The sequence below is a fragment of the Pleurodeles waltl genome, chromosome 3_1 (assembly GCF_031143425.1).
Source record: "Pleurodeles waltl isolate 20211129_DDA chromosome 3_1, aPleWal1.hap1.20221129, whole genome shotgun sequence".
Taxonomy (NCBI): domain Eukaryota; kingdom Metazoa; phylum Chordata; class Amphibia; order Caudata; family Salamandridae; genus Pleurodeles; species Pleurodeles waltl.
In genome coordinates this window covers 962,186,765-962,206,359 of record NC_090440.1, presented here as the reverse complement: position 1 = coordinate 962,206,359, position 19,595 = coordinate 962,186,765, and the positions used below count along the sequence as shown (strand labels likewise).

General features: G+C 41.7%; 1 protein-coding gene across 3 annotated transcripts in view; it reads right to left on the bottom strand.

Moving 5' to 3' along the window:
• Positions 1-19,595, bottom strand: part of CNKSR1 (connector enhancer of kinase suppressor of Ras 1) — a 262,699-nt gene that overhangs the window by 222,252 nt on the left and 20,852 nt on the right. For all 3 annotated transcript variants that reach the window (XM_069224001.1, XM_069224003.1, XM_069224004.1), the window contains exons 2-3: positions 11,469-11,626; positions 7,868-8,070 (exon numbers count right to left, since the gene is read on the bottom strand). In XM_069224001.1, the coding sequence (XP_069080102.1) occupies positions 7,868-8,070; positions 11,469-11,626 (361 nt within the window). The remainder of the gene's footprint in view (positions 1-7,867; positions 8,071-11,468; positions 11,627-19,595) is intronic.

Below are 19,595 nucleotides of genomic sequence, written 5' to 3'. Positions count from 1 at the left end.
GGTGGGTAGTGGGGGGTGGGGAGACCCCTATCAGTGCCAGGGAAGGAATTCCCTGGCCCCGATAGTGCTTACCGCCATGGTTCGCACGGCGGTTCCCGCCCGCAAGAAACCGCGGCGGTAGGCAGGGTCATAATACCCTTGGCGGTCTTGGGATGACCGCCGGGCCGGAGTGCGCAAACTCCAGCCCGGCGGTCATGACCGCCGTGGCGGTCGGAGTGGAGAAGTGGCGGTCGGTCGCGGCGGGGACCGCCGCGGTCAGAATGCCATTTTTAATACCGCCGGTCTGTTCGCGGTCCGACCGCCGTCTCTCCGCCGACCGCCAGGGTCAGAATGAGGGCCATTGTCACTAAAATAAAGTACCTTTATTTTTAGTAACTCTGAGTATTGTGTTTTCTTATAATATGGTGCTAAGTGATATAAGTGGTATAGTAGGAGCTTTGCATGTCTCCTAGTTCAGCATAAGCTGCTCTGCTATAGCTACCTCTATCAGCCTAAGCTGCTAGAACACTTCTAATCTACTAATAAGGAATAACTGGACCTGGCACAAGGTGTAAGTACCACAAGGTACCCACTATAAGCCAGGCCAGCCTCCTACAGAGGGTCAAACACATTTCCAGTTGTTAGAAGTGCCAAGCAAGAGCTCACCCAGCTATTTCCTTATCTTTATACTAACCCTGGAACCACACTTGAGGGTTATTCAACAAACCACAACCCTAAGGGGCACAATGGCACCAGCAGGGAAACCGAAAGCATGCCTGTATGTGGATGACATACTTTGAATCTCACAGAACCCTGTTTCTCCCTACCAACACTTCTGGTAATATTCAACGCCTATGAAGCAATTTTGCTGTATAAAATCAGCTGGGGGAAAAAGTAGCCATGCAGGTGTTCAGATCAAAGACCACAGCATCATTAGAAGATGAGTGTTTCCAATGGGTGGCTTACCAACCTAAATACTGGGCATATACGTAACCATTATGCTACAGAATATGGTGAACACCAACCTGAACCATGTGATGCATGCAATGGAGTCAGATTTTCACAAATGATCCAACTACAGAAATCTGTATAGGAGAAGCTCCCAACAGTTAAGATGGTTAAAGCTCTCTATATCGAGTATGCCTTGGGATGGGTAACTGTCCACGTCCCCAGATTCACATTACAACAAATGGATAAATCCAGCAGGTTCTTCATATGGAGTCATTAGTTAGGGACATATTTTGACCAAACCCAAGGGAAACCATGGAACTACACTCAGATGATCCACTATGTGAAATCTTTTGGGAGTATGCTACTCTGCCCACCCCCAAAGAAGTCCTAATATTAAACAGCACTTATAAGGTCCCTTGCTTGCTATGCCACCAGATTCAAGCTGGCCTGGCTGATGAAGGGTGATACCCTGAAACTGGTCCCAGGATGCTTCTTTCTGGTTCAGAGAGGACCTGGCCTGGCAGTTTGGGCTGGACTGTTCCCACAGGGAACAGGGTCAAGGCTAGGTCCAAACTAGAATGGCATGGCAAGCAAAAAAACGGATGCATTAAACCCAGATCTGTGACTGGGGGTGAATGTTTGTTTTGCTCTGCATTCCGTCCATCTGTTGTTTTTGCATTTGTCCTCCCAAGAGGAGGTGCAAATAGGGGTGGTGTGGCTTTGTTAATAGGAAACCTGGTACTGCAATTTTCCCCCATAGAGGGTTCACCCAACAGTGGCAAACAGCATCTTATCACTTTACCAACAATTTTACCTCACAGAAGAAAAGTCCTGCATAGGTACATCTAGAGTAAGACATAGATTTCACAGAAAGAAACCCAAGACTTCATTGTTGAACCAGGAGCGGTACAGCTTTCTCAGAAAGAAATGGGGAAGAGACTAAGGGACTTTAGAGTTTGGTGGAGGAGATACTATGTCACAAACATGGTAGATGTCGGTGCATTCCAATATGTAATATGGGATATCCGTCACGTATAGACAGAATCTCACTCACCAAACTCTAAATAAGGACCTATGTGAACTATCCAGGAGTGGTCTATGTGTAACCAAGGAAGGCACAGCTTATGACCTTTCCAACAATTTTACTCTGAACAGTGAACAACATAGTTGCAGATGTGTGACTGAGAGAAGGCACAGCGCAGAGAATACCAGATACATAATCTTAACCCAGAGACTACTTGGTCCAGCCAGCAGCGGCACACATGCAGCATTCTCTGAAAGACACTTGGTACAGCAAATTCACCCTCGTGACAGAATTGCAACCAGGAGAGGTCTAAATATATGCAAGGCATCCCAGAGACTATGGTTAACACCCAGGAGCAGCATCTGATTTATCATGGAAGCCACAGTTTCACACTTTTTAAAAAGTTGTGACTTATGGGCTATGTGATGCACCTGGAAGCTGCATGGGTGTGATCAGGGGGGATGAAGCACAATTTGAGCAAAGCCGAGTCATATGGCTAAGGACTGGAAATGCAAAGGGCACTTAGAGTGGCTGGACTTCACACAAACGAGTTGGGTGGGATCTGTATTGTGTTTCTTATTAAGCCTCACAGCAGTGGTGACCTTTCTTCTTCACTCACAGTTTTTACTGCCAGCAGAAAGGCACTTTACACACCCTAAAGAAACCATCTGCAGGTGCAGATTTTGAAATCCGTATGCATGTGCCTCACTCAGGAGATCAGGCAACTCTAACCTACAAAGATATTCTTGCCTTCTACTTTCAGTGCTTCTGCTGTGCCCCTTTTGAAGATGGTATGGTATGGTATGGTGGATGAAGACCAGACAGAATCTGGACTGTAGAAGTCCATGTCTGAAGGTGGATTGGCAATTAGCACAGAGTCGGAGGATCAGACTCTGGCAGCTGAGTTCTCTAGGTCTTGGGACAGCACGATTTCAGGCTTTTTTCATGACTGGCACTAAAGAAACAAGGCGGGCATGCTACTGGTCTAATATGAAAAGTCTTTCGCCACTTCTCTAAGTAGCCAGATGCACATCTTATAGCAGACAGGCTTTAGTTATAAATAGTGACTAAATGTCTCCCTCTGGACTCTAAAGCCACCACGCTGGAGCTCTTTAGCTCCATCTGGTTTCTTATACCTCGTTTTTGTAGAGCACCGCAAGAGACTGTTAATCTCTTTGATGGCACTGAATTTACCAATTTCAGAGGGATAGAAGGCTAAATTGGCTGTGCCAAGGTTCAAACTTGTGACCCGAAAATCATAGTATATGGCAATGGCTAGTGCTTAATTGACTGAGTCATTCAAGTTTTGTAGGACACCAACATTATTCAGGACAAGCCAATAAAGCTGGGGGTATACTGGGAGGAGAATTTGCTTTTCCAAACCAGGGAGGCAAGTTCATTGTGCAAGAGGCTCAGATACAAGGAATAATGTCTCATAATCTGCCTAATAAGCAACATAGGAAGCCTCTAAAACCCCACCTCAGCAAAGTTCAGGGAGATAATCCATAGGTGAAAGCCTAAAGTATACCAATTAAAAATGTTATCAAGTTTATCTACATTCACTTTTCCTATGGTATTACAGCACATAACACACCCCAGAATCAATATACTCTTTCTTCTAAATATAACCTTTGAACAACTCCTGCTCGTAGGTAATAACATGAATTATATTCATTTATGTAATGTTTTGATTTCATAATCAAAAGACATAGTGGTAATGGAACTGTAAAGTCAGCATGAGATACAAAGGGTAGGCATTGGGAAAAGGGTACACATTTGATCAGGGCTTGCTTTCAAAAGATGCACAAATGACAAGAAGAGAAAATAATCAGCCAGCATATCGTTACCTTACAACACACTTTAAATAACTATTATCAGTATAATCACATGCCAGCTGACCAATGAAATACCAGCAGCACCCATGTGTACCGCGTGCTTGGAAGGAATAGAGAATTGAGCCATTTTACACTTAGCATAATAAATCTGAACTGTATTTGTATGCCTCGCAAATAGTAAACGTTAAAGCTCAGATCCAGACATAGGGGGTTATTACAACTTTGGAGGAGGTGTTAATCCGTCCCAAAAGTGACGGTAAAGTGACGGATATACCACCAGCCGTATTACGAGTTCCATAGGATATAATGGACTCGTAATACGGCTGGTGGTATATCCGTCACTTTACCGTCACTTTTGGGACGGATTAACACCTCCTCCAAAGTTGTAATAACCCCCATAGTCTCTCTGTAGAGTCACTGCAGCTCCAATGACACTCGAGGCTACAGAGTGTAGTTTAGAGATTCAAACTGAAATGTAATGTCTAAGATGCCAAGACCACCTCTCAGGGAGAGTACAACACAAGAAAAACAGCATCAAGGGAACAGTAATAATCATACTGAGCACATTGTTGAAACGCTTAAGTGGATTAGTCATATCCAACAGTCCCTGCTCAAACTATTCAAATGTCTATACAGAATCTACTAGGGTTTTAACTTAAATTTGCATCTTTGTTCGGCTATACTCTGCAACCAACGCTACAATTAAGGTGTGAAGATATAAAAAACGTGCATGGTACAGCATAAAAACATTTAACAGCATGGAAATAGCTGTATATTTAAAACAAGCGTGAATAACACTGCGCAACAAAAGCAGCAACAATATAAAAGTTTACAATAGCTAAGGGCTGAAAACACACACTGCAGTGATGTTCGCACGAATGGATGTGGAAGTAAAGCTCGTAGGGGTTAACCCGCCAGTTTATACAATAGAACTGTCTGTTACCAGACTGTTTTTAGATAGAAAAGTGTAACGAAAGTGATGCAAACATTATTATTAAATATAGCAGTATATATGTCATTCGGTTGAGGGCAATAAGCTCTCTATATGTTTTCATTGGAGTAGAATGTCTTTACCTTTTGAAACACCTCTATCCACACTTTCGTTTTAAAAAACTGTACTATTTGTTTACTTAGTTTTAGTATTGTTCTGGAATAATGGAAAGGTAAAATAGGAGCCTAGTCTACATGAAAAAATCAATTTATGACAGTACAATCAGAAATCACTCTACTTCTTTTGACGAGTGGAGTTAATAAAGGTGAAGTTGCAAGACTGTCAAATGACGGTGAAACTGCACATCTGCTGCTCGCTTATTCCCAGCACTGATGCCATTGATGACTTGTTCCCTCATCCCCAATTCGTTTGAAACAGTTAGCAAGCACTCTGGGCTGATCTCAGTCAGTAAAGAGTACACAAGGCTCTACCAATTGTTTTAAGGTACTTGAATCTTCATTGTGGGGCATTAACTCTCATCCACTAACGGTCCCGGACTTCAAGTCTACTGCAACATGCCATATGACCACCGTCCCCAACCCCCTTAGTGCCGACCAATCCACCCACTGCAGATCTAAACAAGCATTTTCAATGCAAAAGGTCTCACATTTGCTTGATTTAGAGCTATTGGTGTTGTAAATGCATAACTGGACTTTACTTGCCACATAAATTGGTCAACCCTGCCCCATAATTCAGCCCTCTCTGCCACATATTTCCTGTGGCCCAGCAAATAACTAAAGCACTTCCATTTACTGCAGAGAATCTTGCCCTGATGACCTTGAACATTTCTTAGATTGCTTTCAGTACCGTTTTCTTGTAATTTATTTTTAATATTTGTGATATGTGAGAGACTATTACTGACATTTTCAGAGAAATGTTGTGTTTGTTTCATGCGGCATCCATAAAAAAGTTTAAGACCAAAACAGGACATCACATATGATAAATGGGAGTCTGTCACAGAGGTTTTTTGCAGTAATATTAGTGAGCTGCTGCTGTGTTATAAGTATTGACAACACACATCACTATCCCTAAATATTAGATGTAAACACATAAAAAATTTGGACAGGTGTGACTGTGCACTGCCAGTGATCTGGCCAAAGAGGGCGAGAAAGTGCGGAAACTGGATCATAAATTCAAATCTGTTACGAACAGAGGCCACCAAAATACATTTGGCGCAGGGTCCCCAAAATCCTTAAGATGCCCCAGGGGAGAACTAGAGCAAACATATGATAAATGTGGTTGCACAAGTAGGGAAGTGTATTAGGCTGCAGTTGTCAGAAGCTGGGGGAGTATATCTTATGTGGATGGTTCTTCTTCTGAAAAGCATTTGCTAAAGAGTTTATGACAGATGTGGAGCTTTACTTAGGGCAAAACTGAGTCATCATGGCTGATATCTCGTCGCTGCTGTTACTAAGAAGAAGTTGGAGCTGGAGGGGCAGCTTTTAATCAACGTAACAACTGCTAATCTGTGTAAACACACTTTTTCATCCCACACTTTCAGTGGCTGAAACATACTATTATGATAAGCAGGGCACACAAGAGGGGCTTAAGGGGCATCAGAAAGAGAGAGGAATGCAGATTTGTATGTGTAGTAAGTGGGATAAAGCACATTACTTTGTGAAATCACCAGCATTTTCTAAGTCTTTTCAAACACTGAGAGGGTGAATGTGGCCACATCTTTGCCTGTGTGTAAAAATTCCTAGCGAAATCCAACAGACACCGCACCATACCCGACTGAAAACACTTTTCCATGACACAAAGTATGACAGGATATACATTTTAAAGTGACTTCAGGCCCAGGATCTATGTGAATTCTTGGTGCTGGAAGACTTATGGCTTAAAATCTTCTACAACAAAAATCAATGCAGTGCTTTTGCACATTAGTGTAGCGCGAACTCATCCAACAGGCACCAAAGCGCTTTACAGGAGCATCAATTATATAGCACAAGTGCAGAATCATTTTTTGGGGGTCATGGGGAGATTAAGTGAATTGCCAAGAATCATGGGTTGGTGAACCGATGCCAGTACTCAAACCTTGTTCCCCTGTTACAAAGGGAGCAGCTTTGGCACTATGCCACATTTGAGACATCTGTTGATGGAAACCATTAATTACAGTGGGAACGCCTTGAACAGCATGGACCAAAAAAACAAAATACAAGATTAAGTAAAGCATTTGAAATGTCTTCAGGAAGAACATGATTACATTAACACTATTATACTTATAACAAGGTGGCTGAAAAAACCTGCAACATTTACCGTTCTAATGTGCATGAAGCAGGGAAAGGGTGCAGTACAACAGGCTGTCCCTAGGTGTCCCTTGGGACCTCTTTTGGCCACCTAAGGTACTACACCCTGCAATCTTGAACTTCACACATTGCCAATGACTTTCAGGCGCCGTGCTGAAAAATGAAGCGCAGCACCCGGTTTGTGAAAAGTTTTATACTGTGTATTCAGGTTATGAGGGAAGTGGGACAAGAGTAGTATGCTGGCTGAAAAAAATAAATAATATCAACATCCTGGAAAAAGCAAACACTCAGAGAATGCTAGATTAAGTAAAGCATATGAAATGTAAGCAGGAACAACATGGTTACATTAGCTGAGAGCAAGAATACTCTGCAAATGAAAACGGAAGCTTCGGCGAACCCGACCAGGAAACCAAGAAAAACAATTTCCCCCCCAAAAACAGGTAAACATGACAAAGCGTAATTATACAGTAGTTAGTCCCTGCTCCCAAAGAGAAAAAGGAAGGACAAAGAGGCATGACTGACCACTAGCAAGCAAGGATTTTTAGATGGCATTGAAACAAATAGATTAAATGGCTTTAAGCCCACAGATGTAAACTAAATGTATACAAGAGGATGTATGCTTATGCTCGACCTAAAAATAAATTAATCCCCTTCTGCTTCTGGAAGTGGGATAGATAGGTGGCCCAGACAGAAGAAAGTCATCAAAGTGGGTCAGGAACCCATAAGAGCTGCAGTTTCTTGGAGTCAGTTAGGAGCTCCTGCCCCTGTAGGCACTCTGAGCTGTACAATTGGTTTTCCTATGATCTCATAATTCATTATTCTATGTTTATCCCGCACCCACCTGTTCAACCAGGAGAAAAGGTGTCTTGCAGCTGAAACCAGCTGGATTACACATGCAAGGAGATCGGATGGCGGGCGCTGGATGGCTGTTCCATCATAGGTAGAGATCCTTCTGTGGCTCAGGATGAAGGTCCACAGGGTCATGCACACATTCCTCAGTCTCTCTGTCAGAGAATGCAGGCTATCAGTCTTCAGATCATAGTTCTAGAAGAAAGAATAATGCAAATCAGCAGCTCACAGAACCTCATAGTCATATCCTCTCTCCCTGAAGGAACTTACCTCCAAGGAGCTTAAATACAACTTTGAATGAACTAAAATATTATTATGTGTCCTGAAGCACCCCACATCATATCACCCGCATTAAAGAACCCAAACCTTCACAGCCAACATGATGAGCTAAAAGTCACACAAAATTAAAGTAATTCATTCACCCTGAAAAAATAGTAAGAACAGACACTCAAAGGAACCCAAAACTAAACAAGCCTCCTACTCCAAAACTGCAGCTGAATACTGCTTTCTCAGCTTAATAACGAAGCTGTGGTTAGATCCCTGGGCTGGGTAGAATTTCCAGTTACCTTAAACCCATCCTGGTGTTGGGTTAAGAGTGAAATCTACATAGCAAAGACAAATTTCCAGTACCCATAACACAAATTACCACCTGGTAAGCTGGTGAGGACTCCATGCAATAAAGGAACATTACAAAATCAGATGAGCACATGGGCATTTTCCACACCGTCTGGAATAAGTAAGGTGTGCCCATAGCAAGATGTCCCTGGACTCCGAGAGTCTGACATCCTATTGAAGACAGGTGTCTCACCAGATGCTTTAAAATTGGTGGCAAGGTGTTTCAAAGGGCATAGGTCAGTAGATGGGTGCCTGTCTTGCAGCAGGAGATCGCGGACAAGAATGTTTGCTAAGCATGTACAAGCAGTATTAGAGCCCTTCCGCAAGGACCCGAACACTAGAAATCAAGTTATGAAGTCTATTGGCCTCCTAGGAAGTATGAATTAATGTGTCTGCAAACTGAAAGGTTATGTGAAAGGAGAACAACTTTTTCACTGCAATTTCATGGTGTCTATCTTGCAACTACGAAGTTACTCGACAGGACAAACCTCCTAAGTTTGATGTCAGACATAAAGGACAAGTCAAGTTGTGTCATCACTGGGCAAGAGACGCAATGATAATGGGGCAATGTTTGCCTCTTGAGCTAAGTCACTGTTCATAAGCACGATTTGCAGACTGAGATGTCATTATGAAAGTGCACATCTTCCATGCAGGTTTGTATGTCAGTGTTTATTTAGGGTGCTGCATCTACAGGCAGAGAGCTCACTTGGTCCAGGCATAACTTACAGACTTTGATTTCACTTATTTTATGACAATAGGCAGCACACCATTAAAGGAGCACAATGATTAGAGTAATGTGGTCATCATTTAGGGATAAAAAGATAAATTGTTTCAATTCACTTCTTCTTGTGCTGTGATTTATCCTCTATTGCTTCCATAACATTCTACACACCAAACACATTTTCACCCAGAAGGTCTTTTGTAAACAACGACTATTTTCTTTTTTACTTGACCAGACTTTACCCTCAACAACTGTTATTGTTCAACCACAATGTAACACTATCCCAACTCAGCAATATTATTCAGAACAAGCATTTACAATGCATCGGGTCTCGCGTTTGCTCATGTTAGAGCTGATCGCGTTGTAAACTCCTAACCCGACTTTTCACCTGGCAAAAGTGCATTTATGTACATAACCCGAAAAAGTGAAATCAAGTACATAAAACGCTCGACTTCTGCCAAGCGAGATTGGGCTCGTAAATTAGAGGAAAAAAGTCCACAAGCCCGATGGAAAACAGCGAGCCTTGCATGTTTTCTGTACTTGGTCGATGCGCTCGATGAGGGCTAGCCACCGGAAAAGGCATGCCATATGCGTGCCTTCGACTAATGAAAGCAAGCAGATTTTATTAGGGAAGCCCACCAACCAATAAAAAAAAACACTGATGTGGAGAGGGCTCCGAGCCCTTTTATAAATACAAAAGAGTCTCCCTGCGAAACGCATGCGCGAGCGCATGCAACGCAGGTTCGACCCTAAAAAGGGCCAGCTTACACTCTGCACTCCTGTTTCTAACCTTTTGACACGAGTATTATTGACTGTCTAGCACTAAATTAATAATTTTGCAAATAACAAGCAAAAGAACATGCACACTATATTGTGTATTTCATTTAGCAGTGACAGAAGAAACCAAAACGTTTACTACAATAATACGTTCACAACTCTTAAGCACATGATGATAGCTCAGGGAGTTAGAATTTGGCTATCACGTATGTGGTGTGTTTTTACTAACATCAATTGATGTTGCTCGTCATAGAATGACTCACAAAGGGGCAACATTTCCCTGTTGAGTTACAGATTTTGAATTTAACTGGCAGATATATAGGTACTTGAAAGCCTTGCAAACGTACTCACTGGACAAAATACAAGCTGGCTGTGAACAATACCTTGGAAAAAACACCACCTATATCATAGCACTCGAAGAAATTATTTGGAACATATCCTCTTTTTATGGTTGCATAGTCTCCATCTCAATGCTTATTGTCAAAAAATGGGCTATAATTTCAGGACTTCGTAATCACTGGCAATGCAGTTTATCATGCCTTTCTTGCTTTCAGTGTCTATGTGTAGTGAATTTAGGTGGGTATTTTTCATTTTTTTTCCAATGTTTTCAAAATTATAAAAATCTGTGGCTATCAGGGATTAGTCTTATTTTGAACCATGAATCAATCATAAGAATGTTTTTCAAGTGCCTATAAAGAGGTTGTATTTTATTTATTTCCTTTCCTCATTCTTTTCTATTGTCAATTCTTTCTTCCTTCTTTCCTGCCCCCAATTCTCACCTCCGTGCATTTTACTTACATTTGCTCCCACAAATACGTTTTTATTATTTCCCTCCCTTGCCTGCCTGTCTGATTTCCCAGCACTCAAACTATTCTTTCTAGCAGTCAAGTCCCACATCCATGCCCATGGATGAGGATGTTTGCACCGCACAAAAATTTGATTGCAGCAGACAGCTGGGTAACGGTGAAGATTAAACACTCCTTGCTGCTGTATCCTTGAGACAAATGACAAAGATAGAGTCAATGAGGATTTTCAATTTAGGACATGCAAAATGTATTGTGTGGTGCTCAGTGCTCTGTTATAGCAAGACAGTGTCACACTGCCCTTTTCTTTGTCTTGGCATGTAACTTGGGTCTGAGATTGTGATATCACAGAATAGGGGCATGATGCATAGTGTTAGTTAGAGCAGTGGTTGTGTATCAAATTCTGCTATGCAGTAGGTCAGGAATGTGGCTATAATGCTACAATGTCAACAGGCATGATGTTTCCCATAAGCTGTGAGGTCACTAGTAAGGAACATAGATCCCAGAATATTATGTCACTGTGTAGGGTTACATCTCATAGTCATAGGCTTTACTCTACAGGTGCGACTCCCCAACGATCGGAATGAGACCAGGCAGGGATATGACTCCCTGTTTGCACTGTTAATGGCCTAGATGTTTATCCTCTGGATTCTTGAAGACTTAAGTAAATAACTCACCAGAGCACAGAGCTGCTCCACCGCTTCTAGAATCAGCTCCTGGTGTCCAATGCTCTTCACACCAAGGTTCTCCAGATCCTGGGAAGAGATGCGCAGTAGGTCTTCACCATTCAAATTCCACTCCTCAAAGCAATACTTCTGAATCGCAGAATGGAGGCCTGTAGCGAAGCAGGAAAGAGTCCTTTAACAAACTCCCAGTAGAGCACTTTTACGCAGGAGGAGGTGGGCAACTGAAGCAGCTTTGTACTTGTCAGCCATCACACAGCTGGGGCTGGGTTACTGAATCAGCTACTATGGAGTACAGGATGAACCCCTGAAGCAGCTAGTACTCAATAAGAGCAGAGCAACAGAATCATGATCCGACCCCTGAAACAACTTTTACACAGCAACATTTGTACCCTAAGGTAGTTCTAATTAAACATGATTCACAAGCCCCTGAGGCATCTATAACAAAGCAGGAACTCTTGAAGCAGCTCTAAGAAACAAAGGCCACTAAGCCACTTAAACAAATTTGACATAGTAGGAGTCAAACCCGAGAAGTAGCATTTCCAAAACAAGAGATGATCCACTGACGCAGCTCTAATACCAAAGCGGCCGATCCCTGAACCAGCTCAGACATAGACTGAGCAACCACTTAAGCAGACTTAACACAGCCAGTAGCATTAACACAGCAGTACACTGATTGCGGAAGTAGCTGTAACACCACGGGAAGCAGCTCTTAGGCAGCAGGATTTAACACAGTAGGAGATGGCCCTTTAAGCAGTTGTATCAGCAGAGATTGAGTCACTGGAGTGACACAAAGGGTAAGAGATGGGCTGCTGAACAGAACTTAGGCTCCTTTATACCTGCAGGTCTCCTGCAATAGTATAGATGCCTGTGATGTACTATATCTGATCAATATATCCCCTTGAGGAATGTGTGCCACCATCAGTCAGCACAATAGACCTGTGATAAAAGTCCCATCTCAATCCTTGCTATACCAGCCCTTCCTTCACCATAAAAGGTAAAATCACTGCATGGACAATAGATTGGAACTGTGGTTCACAGTGGTTCGGGGTTGTGCACTTCTTTATTTCCAACATAAAATCCAGCCTCTGAGGCAATACTGCCTGGAAAGTCAGAGCTGAAAAGTACCACGTAAATTCTGTCTCAACCGAACTATTGAAAGAAGTAACAGAGCCGGGACCTAAGAGCAAAATTTTCCTGCTTCCTCGCTTGACATTAAGTGGAAGAATACATGCTGACGCAGTACACCCATGATGAATGGATTACTGGTTATTCTCTGGGCCAATGAGGTCATCACTCCATGGCTGCAGCACATCCACTTTATCAGACGAATCCATGAAGATATTCAGCTAATCAAGCGCCCTTGCATCCTTTGAACTCACATTTTGTCTTACATTTAGGAAATGCTGTTAAAACCTGCAAACAGCACTACAGAGGGAACAAACAACTCCACAGAAATAAGTGAATACATTTTATGGGACCTTCTAAATATTTTAATGAAATAAAAATTCTTCAGAATTATTTTTGCATGAGAAGTTCATAGAAACAGAAGGAAGAAAATGCTTTTGCACTGGATGTCCATCAGAGATACAATTGCACAAAACAATGTGTGAATCTGTGAATGCCCGATGATAAAAACTATAAATTATGCCAGTGAAATAAACATTTTGCACACACTTGAGTATCACAACTACGGACTATGCAAACTTTTAGCACAATTTTCTTGCTAAAACATTATTTTGGGATTTTTTAATTACTTAGACTTTTTCTGGTTGTGAAGGGACAGGTACCCTGGTATGAGCACAGAGTAGTTGATGGTTGGTATATGTGAGGCATTGAGGCCAGTTATGAAAAGTAAATTTACTGGTGGAGTCCTCCACAAACAGAAATGTACCCCATACGTGGGAGTAAAGTTCCTCCAAGATAATCAGTAAATAACTTTATTTCAGTCGTAGGCCAAAAAAGTTGCACAATAAAACAAAGTTAAACACATTCGTAGTAATCCTGTTACACAAAGTACTTCTCTTGTTTACAAAGACATTTTATGCACAGTATCTCTTAAGTATCATGGCAAAACAAACAGAGAACAGTAAAACAAAGCCAATAGGTAAAAACCTAAAATGGTCCACCATAACCTCTGGCAAATTTTATACATGTTCGTTGGCTGGACTTGTCTGGCCAATGATTTATCAATAACAACTGTATGGATAAAAGCTCGTGGGAAAGGGTCTTTTTTATTCCAGAAATAAAGTACCAGTACCTTAAAGTGCATAAGAATAATTTCAAAATTGCCAGTTACAGCAATCATGAAGATAAAACAAGTGCAGCACACAGCACCAAGGCTAAAGTGCAGGGGAAGTAAAGTACTTTGGCGCAATAGCAAAACGGCTTGATAATAAGATTTATGAGAGTGTATAACGTTTTCCTCCTCCTAAAAACCATAGATGCTATGCATACATATAAAAATATAACATGAAAAAAGTTGTGGCAATTCCAAACGAGTGCTAGAATTACTGTATATTTTTTACAATATAATTCAGTTGCATTTGTGTTGATTAAAAACCAATAAAGAATATATATGTGGTTTCTACCCCATTCAAGTCTAAAACCAACACAATGTATGAACAACCAATCACTCTTCCTTAAAAATTGATCTAAATAGGACCATAGTCATAACAGTTTAAAATGTTGAACCCATCTTTGCCCATACAAATCCTACGGCTAAAAAATATCTGCTCAGGCCAAAACTACATATGGGTTGTGTCATATTTCAGAACTCTCAGTGCTTCTTAAAGTTTCCTAAGTCCCAGGTTGCGGCAGATCGGGCGAATCCATTTAACTTCTAAATTTGGCACGTGCTGTGCAAACAAACAAGATGTGTGCAAGATTTTCAATAGTACCCAAAGGGCATAGAGTGCACATACACTCTTCAGGGCTATTATTAAGTGGCTTCCACCCTGCAGTACAAGTTTGAAGTTTTGAGAGTTTCAAAGCAAAGTTTCATATATATTATTTTTGCCAAATAGGGTTGAACCTCATCTAGATACTCCTTAAAGCTTGGCTTTGGCCCTACAGTTAGAAATTGTGTGGTTGGCCTGACTAATCTTGGATTTGGTAGTGGCGGTTTGAAAGATATTTGAGATATGCCTGCTTCAATTGTTTTTTTAGCGTGATGTTAATGTATGGGGATGAATCCAATAAGAGGATAAACCAAGTTTGCCAAACCAAACCTGGACATATCCTAACCAGGGGTAAGTCAAGGGCCTATCAAGTTCCAACAGTTCTTTGAGTCCCTCTCTACAATGTGACCGTTCCTGCGTTGTCCATAATCTTATCCAGAAGAGCATGAGTCTCAGAGCTGCTCTATTCGTTTAAAATGTAGGTCTTGGTACATAGGTATTAGTGGTGTGAACTTAAGGAGGCCAAGTAACCCTCTAATAAACTTATTTTCGCTTAACATATGTTGGTTGATGCTGTCTGTACCCCACAGCTCAGCTCCATCCAGGGCTCCCCCTTGGGCCTTGTGCTTATAAATTTCAAGGGCTGGAGTGATTGTTTTAGATGTAGTAGCTTGGTGTTTTTGGTGACAGCCATCGACCTGTGAGCGAGGACCGCTTCTGCTTTATTTATATAAAGCCAAGAGTCAAGTGTGACACTCAAATAACTGAAACTGGGCTATAACATTTCTTTTAAAGGTCTTATGGGGTTGAATGGCCATGTATTTTGTCTTACTAGAGTTAATTTTTAAGCCTTTTGCAGCACAATATTCGTTAAAACTGTTAAGTAAATTTTGGAGACCCCTCAAAGTCTATGACACCAAAATGATGTTATCAGCGATGAGTAGTGCTGGAACAAAGGTCCCACCTTTGGAGAATCGTGGGTAAGCTTCTGGAGATGATCAACATCATCATTAATGTAGCATGAGAACAGGGTGGGTGCTAGCACACATCCTGCCTCACTTCACTTTTGATAGGAATCGGTTCAGTAAGTTCGATGAATGGCCCCTACTGGACCTTAGCATAGTTATCTTGATGCAGCCTTGTTATTTGAGCTAAAAGATCACCAGGTATACCTTAGCTCTTAAATACGGCTCATAAAAGACTTATAGGGACTAGTGGACCTTTTGGTCAACAAATGCAACATACATGTCCCCTCTCCTCAGTTTAGTATATTTCCACAGGATGCATAAAAGCCTACGGCCAGGTCAATTGTGCGTTTACGAGCCCTGGACCCCGCTTGATAGGCTGTCAGGATGTTGTTGTCATCCATCCAGTCATTTAGTTTATTTAGCAACTGTCTGGCATACATATATCCGAAACGCGTCTGAATGAGACTAATTGGCCGGTAATCACCAGGTTCCCTTCTGCTTCATTTTTTATGGATCAGAACAATTTTGTCACCTCTCCATGTGGAGGCGACTAGTGCTCCCAGTGGTGGTCCCCCCAGGTGAGCGAAGGAGCGTCGCCTGCCAAAAAAATGCCCCCCATAACAGAAAAATAAAATGGTAATAAACTTTGTTAATTACCATTTTATTTTTCAACGCCCCGTCATGAACAGAGTGTCAGGACAGGGCGTGGCAATTGCTGCCAAAGGGCCAGCCAGGCTTGCACACTTTAACCATCTCTAACCCAACTGTCTTATGACAGCTGGGTTAGGGAAAGAACAGGACTCCAGTGCTGAGAGAGCCACCTGCCACCAATCCGGACGCTGCTTTCATGCTGATTACCAGCATGGAAGCTGCATCAGGATTGGTTAGTGGTGTTTCCTGGTCCCGTGCGTTGGAACTTCCAGGAGCATGAGGACATTGCGAAGACAGTTACTCTCTGCTCTTGATAACACTTTTTTGTGGGTAACCCTAGCCTCCCATACAATTAAAGCATTTGGAGTCTTTAGAGCTTTAAATAACAACTTCTTGGCAGTCCTTCGTATACCACGGGTTACTTGTGGTACCTCTTTTGGTCCCTTGTCATTTCTTTTGGGGTGGCAGCTTTGTTAGGTATGACCTTTGACTTGCAGCTAAGGAGTGATGGAGATAGCTATAATTGAGATTTGGGATGGAATGTAGTCAGTATATGGGCTCATTGGGTCAGAGAATGCGCTGTAGATGCCTAGCCATTGTCACCAGATTGTTCACTATAAACGGGCACTTTACCGACCAACGATTGTTCCCAACAATCGGTTGTATTGACGATAGCTTCTTATCAAGTGACTGCAATTCTAGGAAACACCCCGACAACTCTAAACATAGCGGGAGGTGATCGCTATCTTCTCTATTATCTATTTTAGTAGCTGTTATTTTAATCCATGTAGCTGTACTATTTAGAAAATAATCTATCTTCGATTAAGCATTGTCACTTTTAAATGTGTATAGGCTAGTATTATCAGGGCCAATCCTGCCATTACATGCTTTTAGATTGTGTTCTAGTGTGAGGTATCCTACTTGCATTTCAGCTACTGTACATGGCACCACTGGGCCAGCAACTAATTGGGGAATACCTCTTGCCATGCCTCTTCCTCCGTTATTGATTCAAGCCCATCACCTTCTATTACAACAGTGTTGTTGGGGTCTATGGTACTAAGGACACAGTCTAGTGTTTGTATGGACTGTGACTCCAAATTACTTCTCTTTGGTCTCACTCACACATTAAACAGACGTACTAAAGTTCTGTTGTGGGCTCTCAAATTTACACAAAAAATGTCTGGCGAGTCTCTAGGGAATATATTGACCAAAACGGTTAGCTAGAGTTTTATACATATAACCAAACCTCCTGGAGGGCAATGCATTAAATGTGATAAATTCTGTATCCTTATATGGTGGGTCCTGTTACCAGGTTTCCTGGAAGAGGCAGAGGTGGAAATGGTTAATGCAATCATGACAGTCTGGATCAATTAGCTTGTATCTTACTCCAAGAAACGAGGTGTATGGATTCTTGCCTCTTGCCAAGATAATCAGCAACTCTTGGTAGATAATTATGACACATATGAAAGTACGTGTACCCATCCTCATCAATTAGGTGGTTGGTCATATTTTACTCAAAACACAAAATTTGCCAAATATTTTTCTACATAGCCTAAGTGGACATCTTGTTTTAAGTTAACTGGAACTATGAACTGAAAAGAATGGGGAAACGGACATCAAAATCAAAAGGATATACACAGTTCCAAAAAGGTATTTCTCTCAAAATTCTATTCAGGTTGCTGGAGATCCAATTTGTTTGAAGCAAAAGCCCTCACTCACCATCCTGTGACATGCTTCATCATAGGGCTATGCTCCTCGTCAGGCGGCACTGCAATGCCTGACGGGCCCCGCGGGGGGCACTTTGCCGGAGATCTTTTGCAAATGATGGACAGCCAGTCAAAAACACTGATCTAGGATTGGTATAGAAGGCAGTTAAAAATGACTAGAGATAGAACGCAATTTATTAGAATGTTGAACCTCTGACATGATTAAAAACAACAAAGGAGGGAGACAATAAAACAATGTCTAAACTCCCCAGCAAAACAAAAATTGTAAATAATAATCACTAAGTCTCTCAATTGGGAGTATAGTGTGAGTAGACGCAGGGCCCCCTGTGCTACTTCAAATAATTGTTCAACATGTTTCTTGCTGATTAGTCAAAAATGATCTAGTGCGATTCATCAGGACCATGACACCTACCTAATCCTTAAGCAATTAGAGACCCATAGTAGGGAATGTCTGATTAACAGGAACCTGGAATATTGGAGAAAGCGACAATCATAAAAAAATATTATGTATCAAACATCCAGTGTGTGCACAGTGTCTGCAGTTTCAAGCCACAAACTCGTGAAAACTCCCTTCGGTGACATGTGCCAAATGTTGGTGACAAAGAAAACAACAAGGCAAATGTGCCACAATGCTTACCCTCCATATACTAAAGGATGGGCCCCATCGGGGAAAACATCAAGCTTGAGTGGTCCACTAAGGTCTACATATATATAGATAAAGAATAATTTAATTTATAAATGACCGACAGAAAAATGTCAGTAATGTGCATAAAACGTCATGTCACAATGTTATATCAAAGATTGTATCTAAATCCGACATATAGATGCCACAAGATAATTAATACCAAACGGGAAGGGATATGTCAGAACTTTAAAATGCCATAAGCAAGGAATACACATACACACACGCCATATTGTAGTGGTAGTCCTGATCCTTTTAAAGATGGACTGATGTAATGCTAAAGCGGTATAAAACATAATGTCAATAATGGAACCCAAATGAACAAATCGCAAGACTTCTACATGTAAGTGTGTCATTGAATATCGGGTTAAGACTCATAACTAGGTAAAGGCACACCCCCTGATAAGCCGTTAGCTACTGCGGTGGAGAATATATAGTGAAGACAACACGCCGATCTCCGGTGTGCAAATGACAATAGCGGTACCCCGGAACACCTTCCTAATGCGCGTAGAAAATCCTGCGCTAAAGCTTGCGGATAGCGGCAAGTAAACTCAGGGTACATACAGGGGGACAAATACTAAAAAGACATCCATCTCACCTTAGCCGTGTTCCGGTGAGCATTAAGTGTTCCCTGAGTGGAGAAAGTATTATTTGAAGGACTAACACAACTTTGGTCTTCAATCAGAAAGGAAGTAAATCCCATCAAAATAAATTGTTGTCATTTCTAAAAATAAAATTAGAATACAATAATTTTAATCATACATGAGAAGGGGCCATGTCGGAGCGTAGAAATTCCAAGAACCACAGAATTGCCGAGTTACATGACATGAAACAAGGAAAAGTGGCCTCGAAGGAAATCCGTGCGCCAAAGGCGGGTATAGCTATCTATGGATAAAATTAGTCCAAGGAATCTCATTGTTAAGCCCAGTGAGGTGGGTCTTCAGTCTGTACACCCAGCGTTGTTCCTTCTCGAACAACCTAATGGCACTATTGTCCTTAATAGTTTCCAGAATGACCCAACAAAGGTCATTGGGAGTGTGATGTTTCTCAATGTAGTGATTAGTCAGTTTTGTTGAGGATCTCTTACACCTAGTGGTACTACGATGTTCATTGATACGTATTTTAACCATTCTAGTGGTCATACCTATGTATCTCAGATCACAAGGGCAAAGAATCATATATATGCAGTTTTT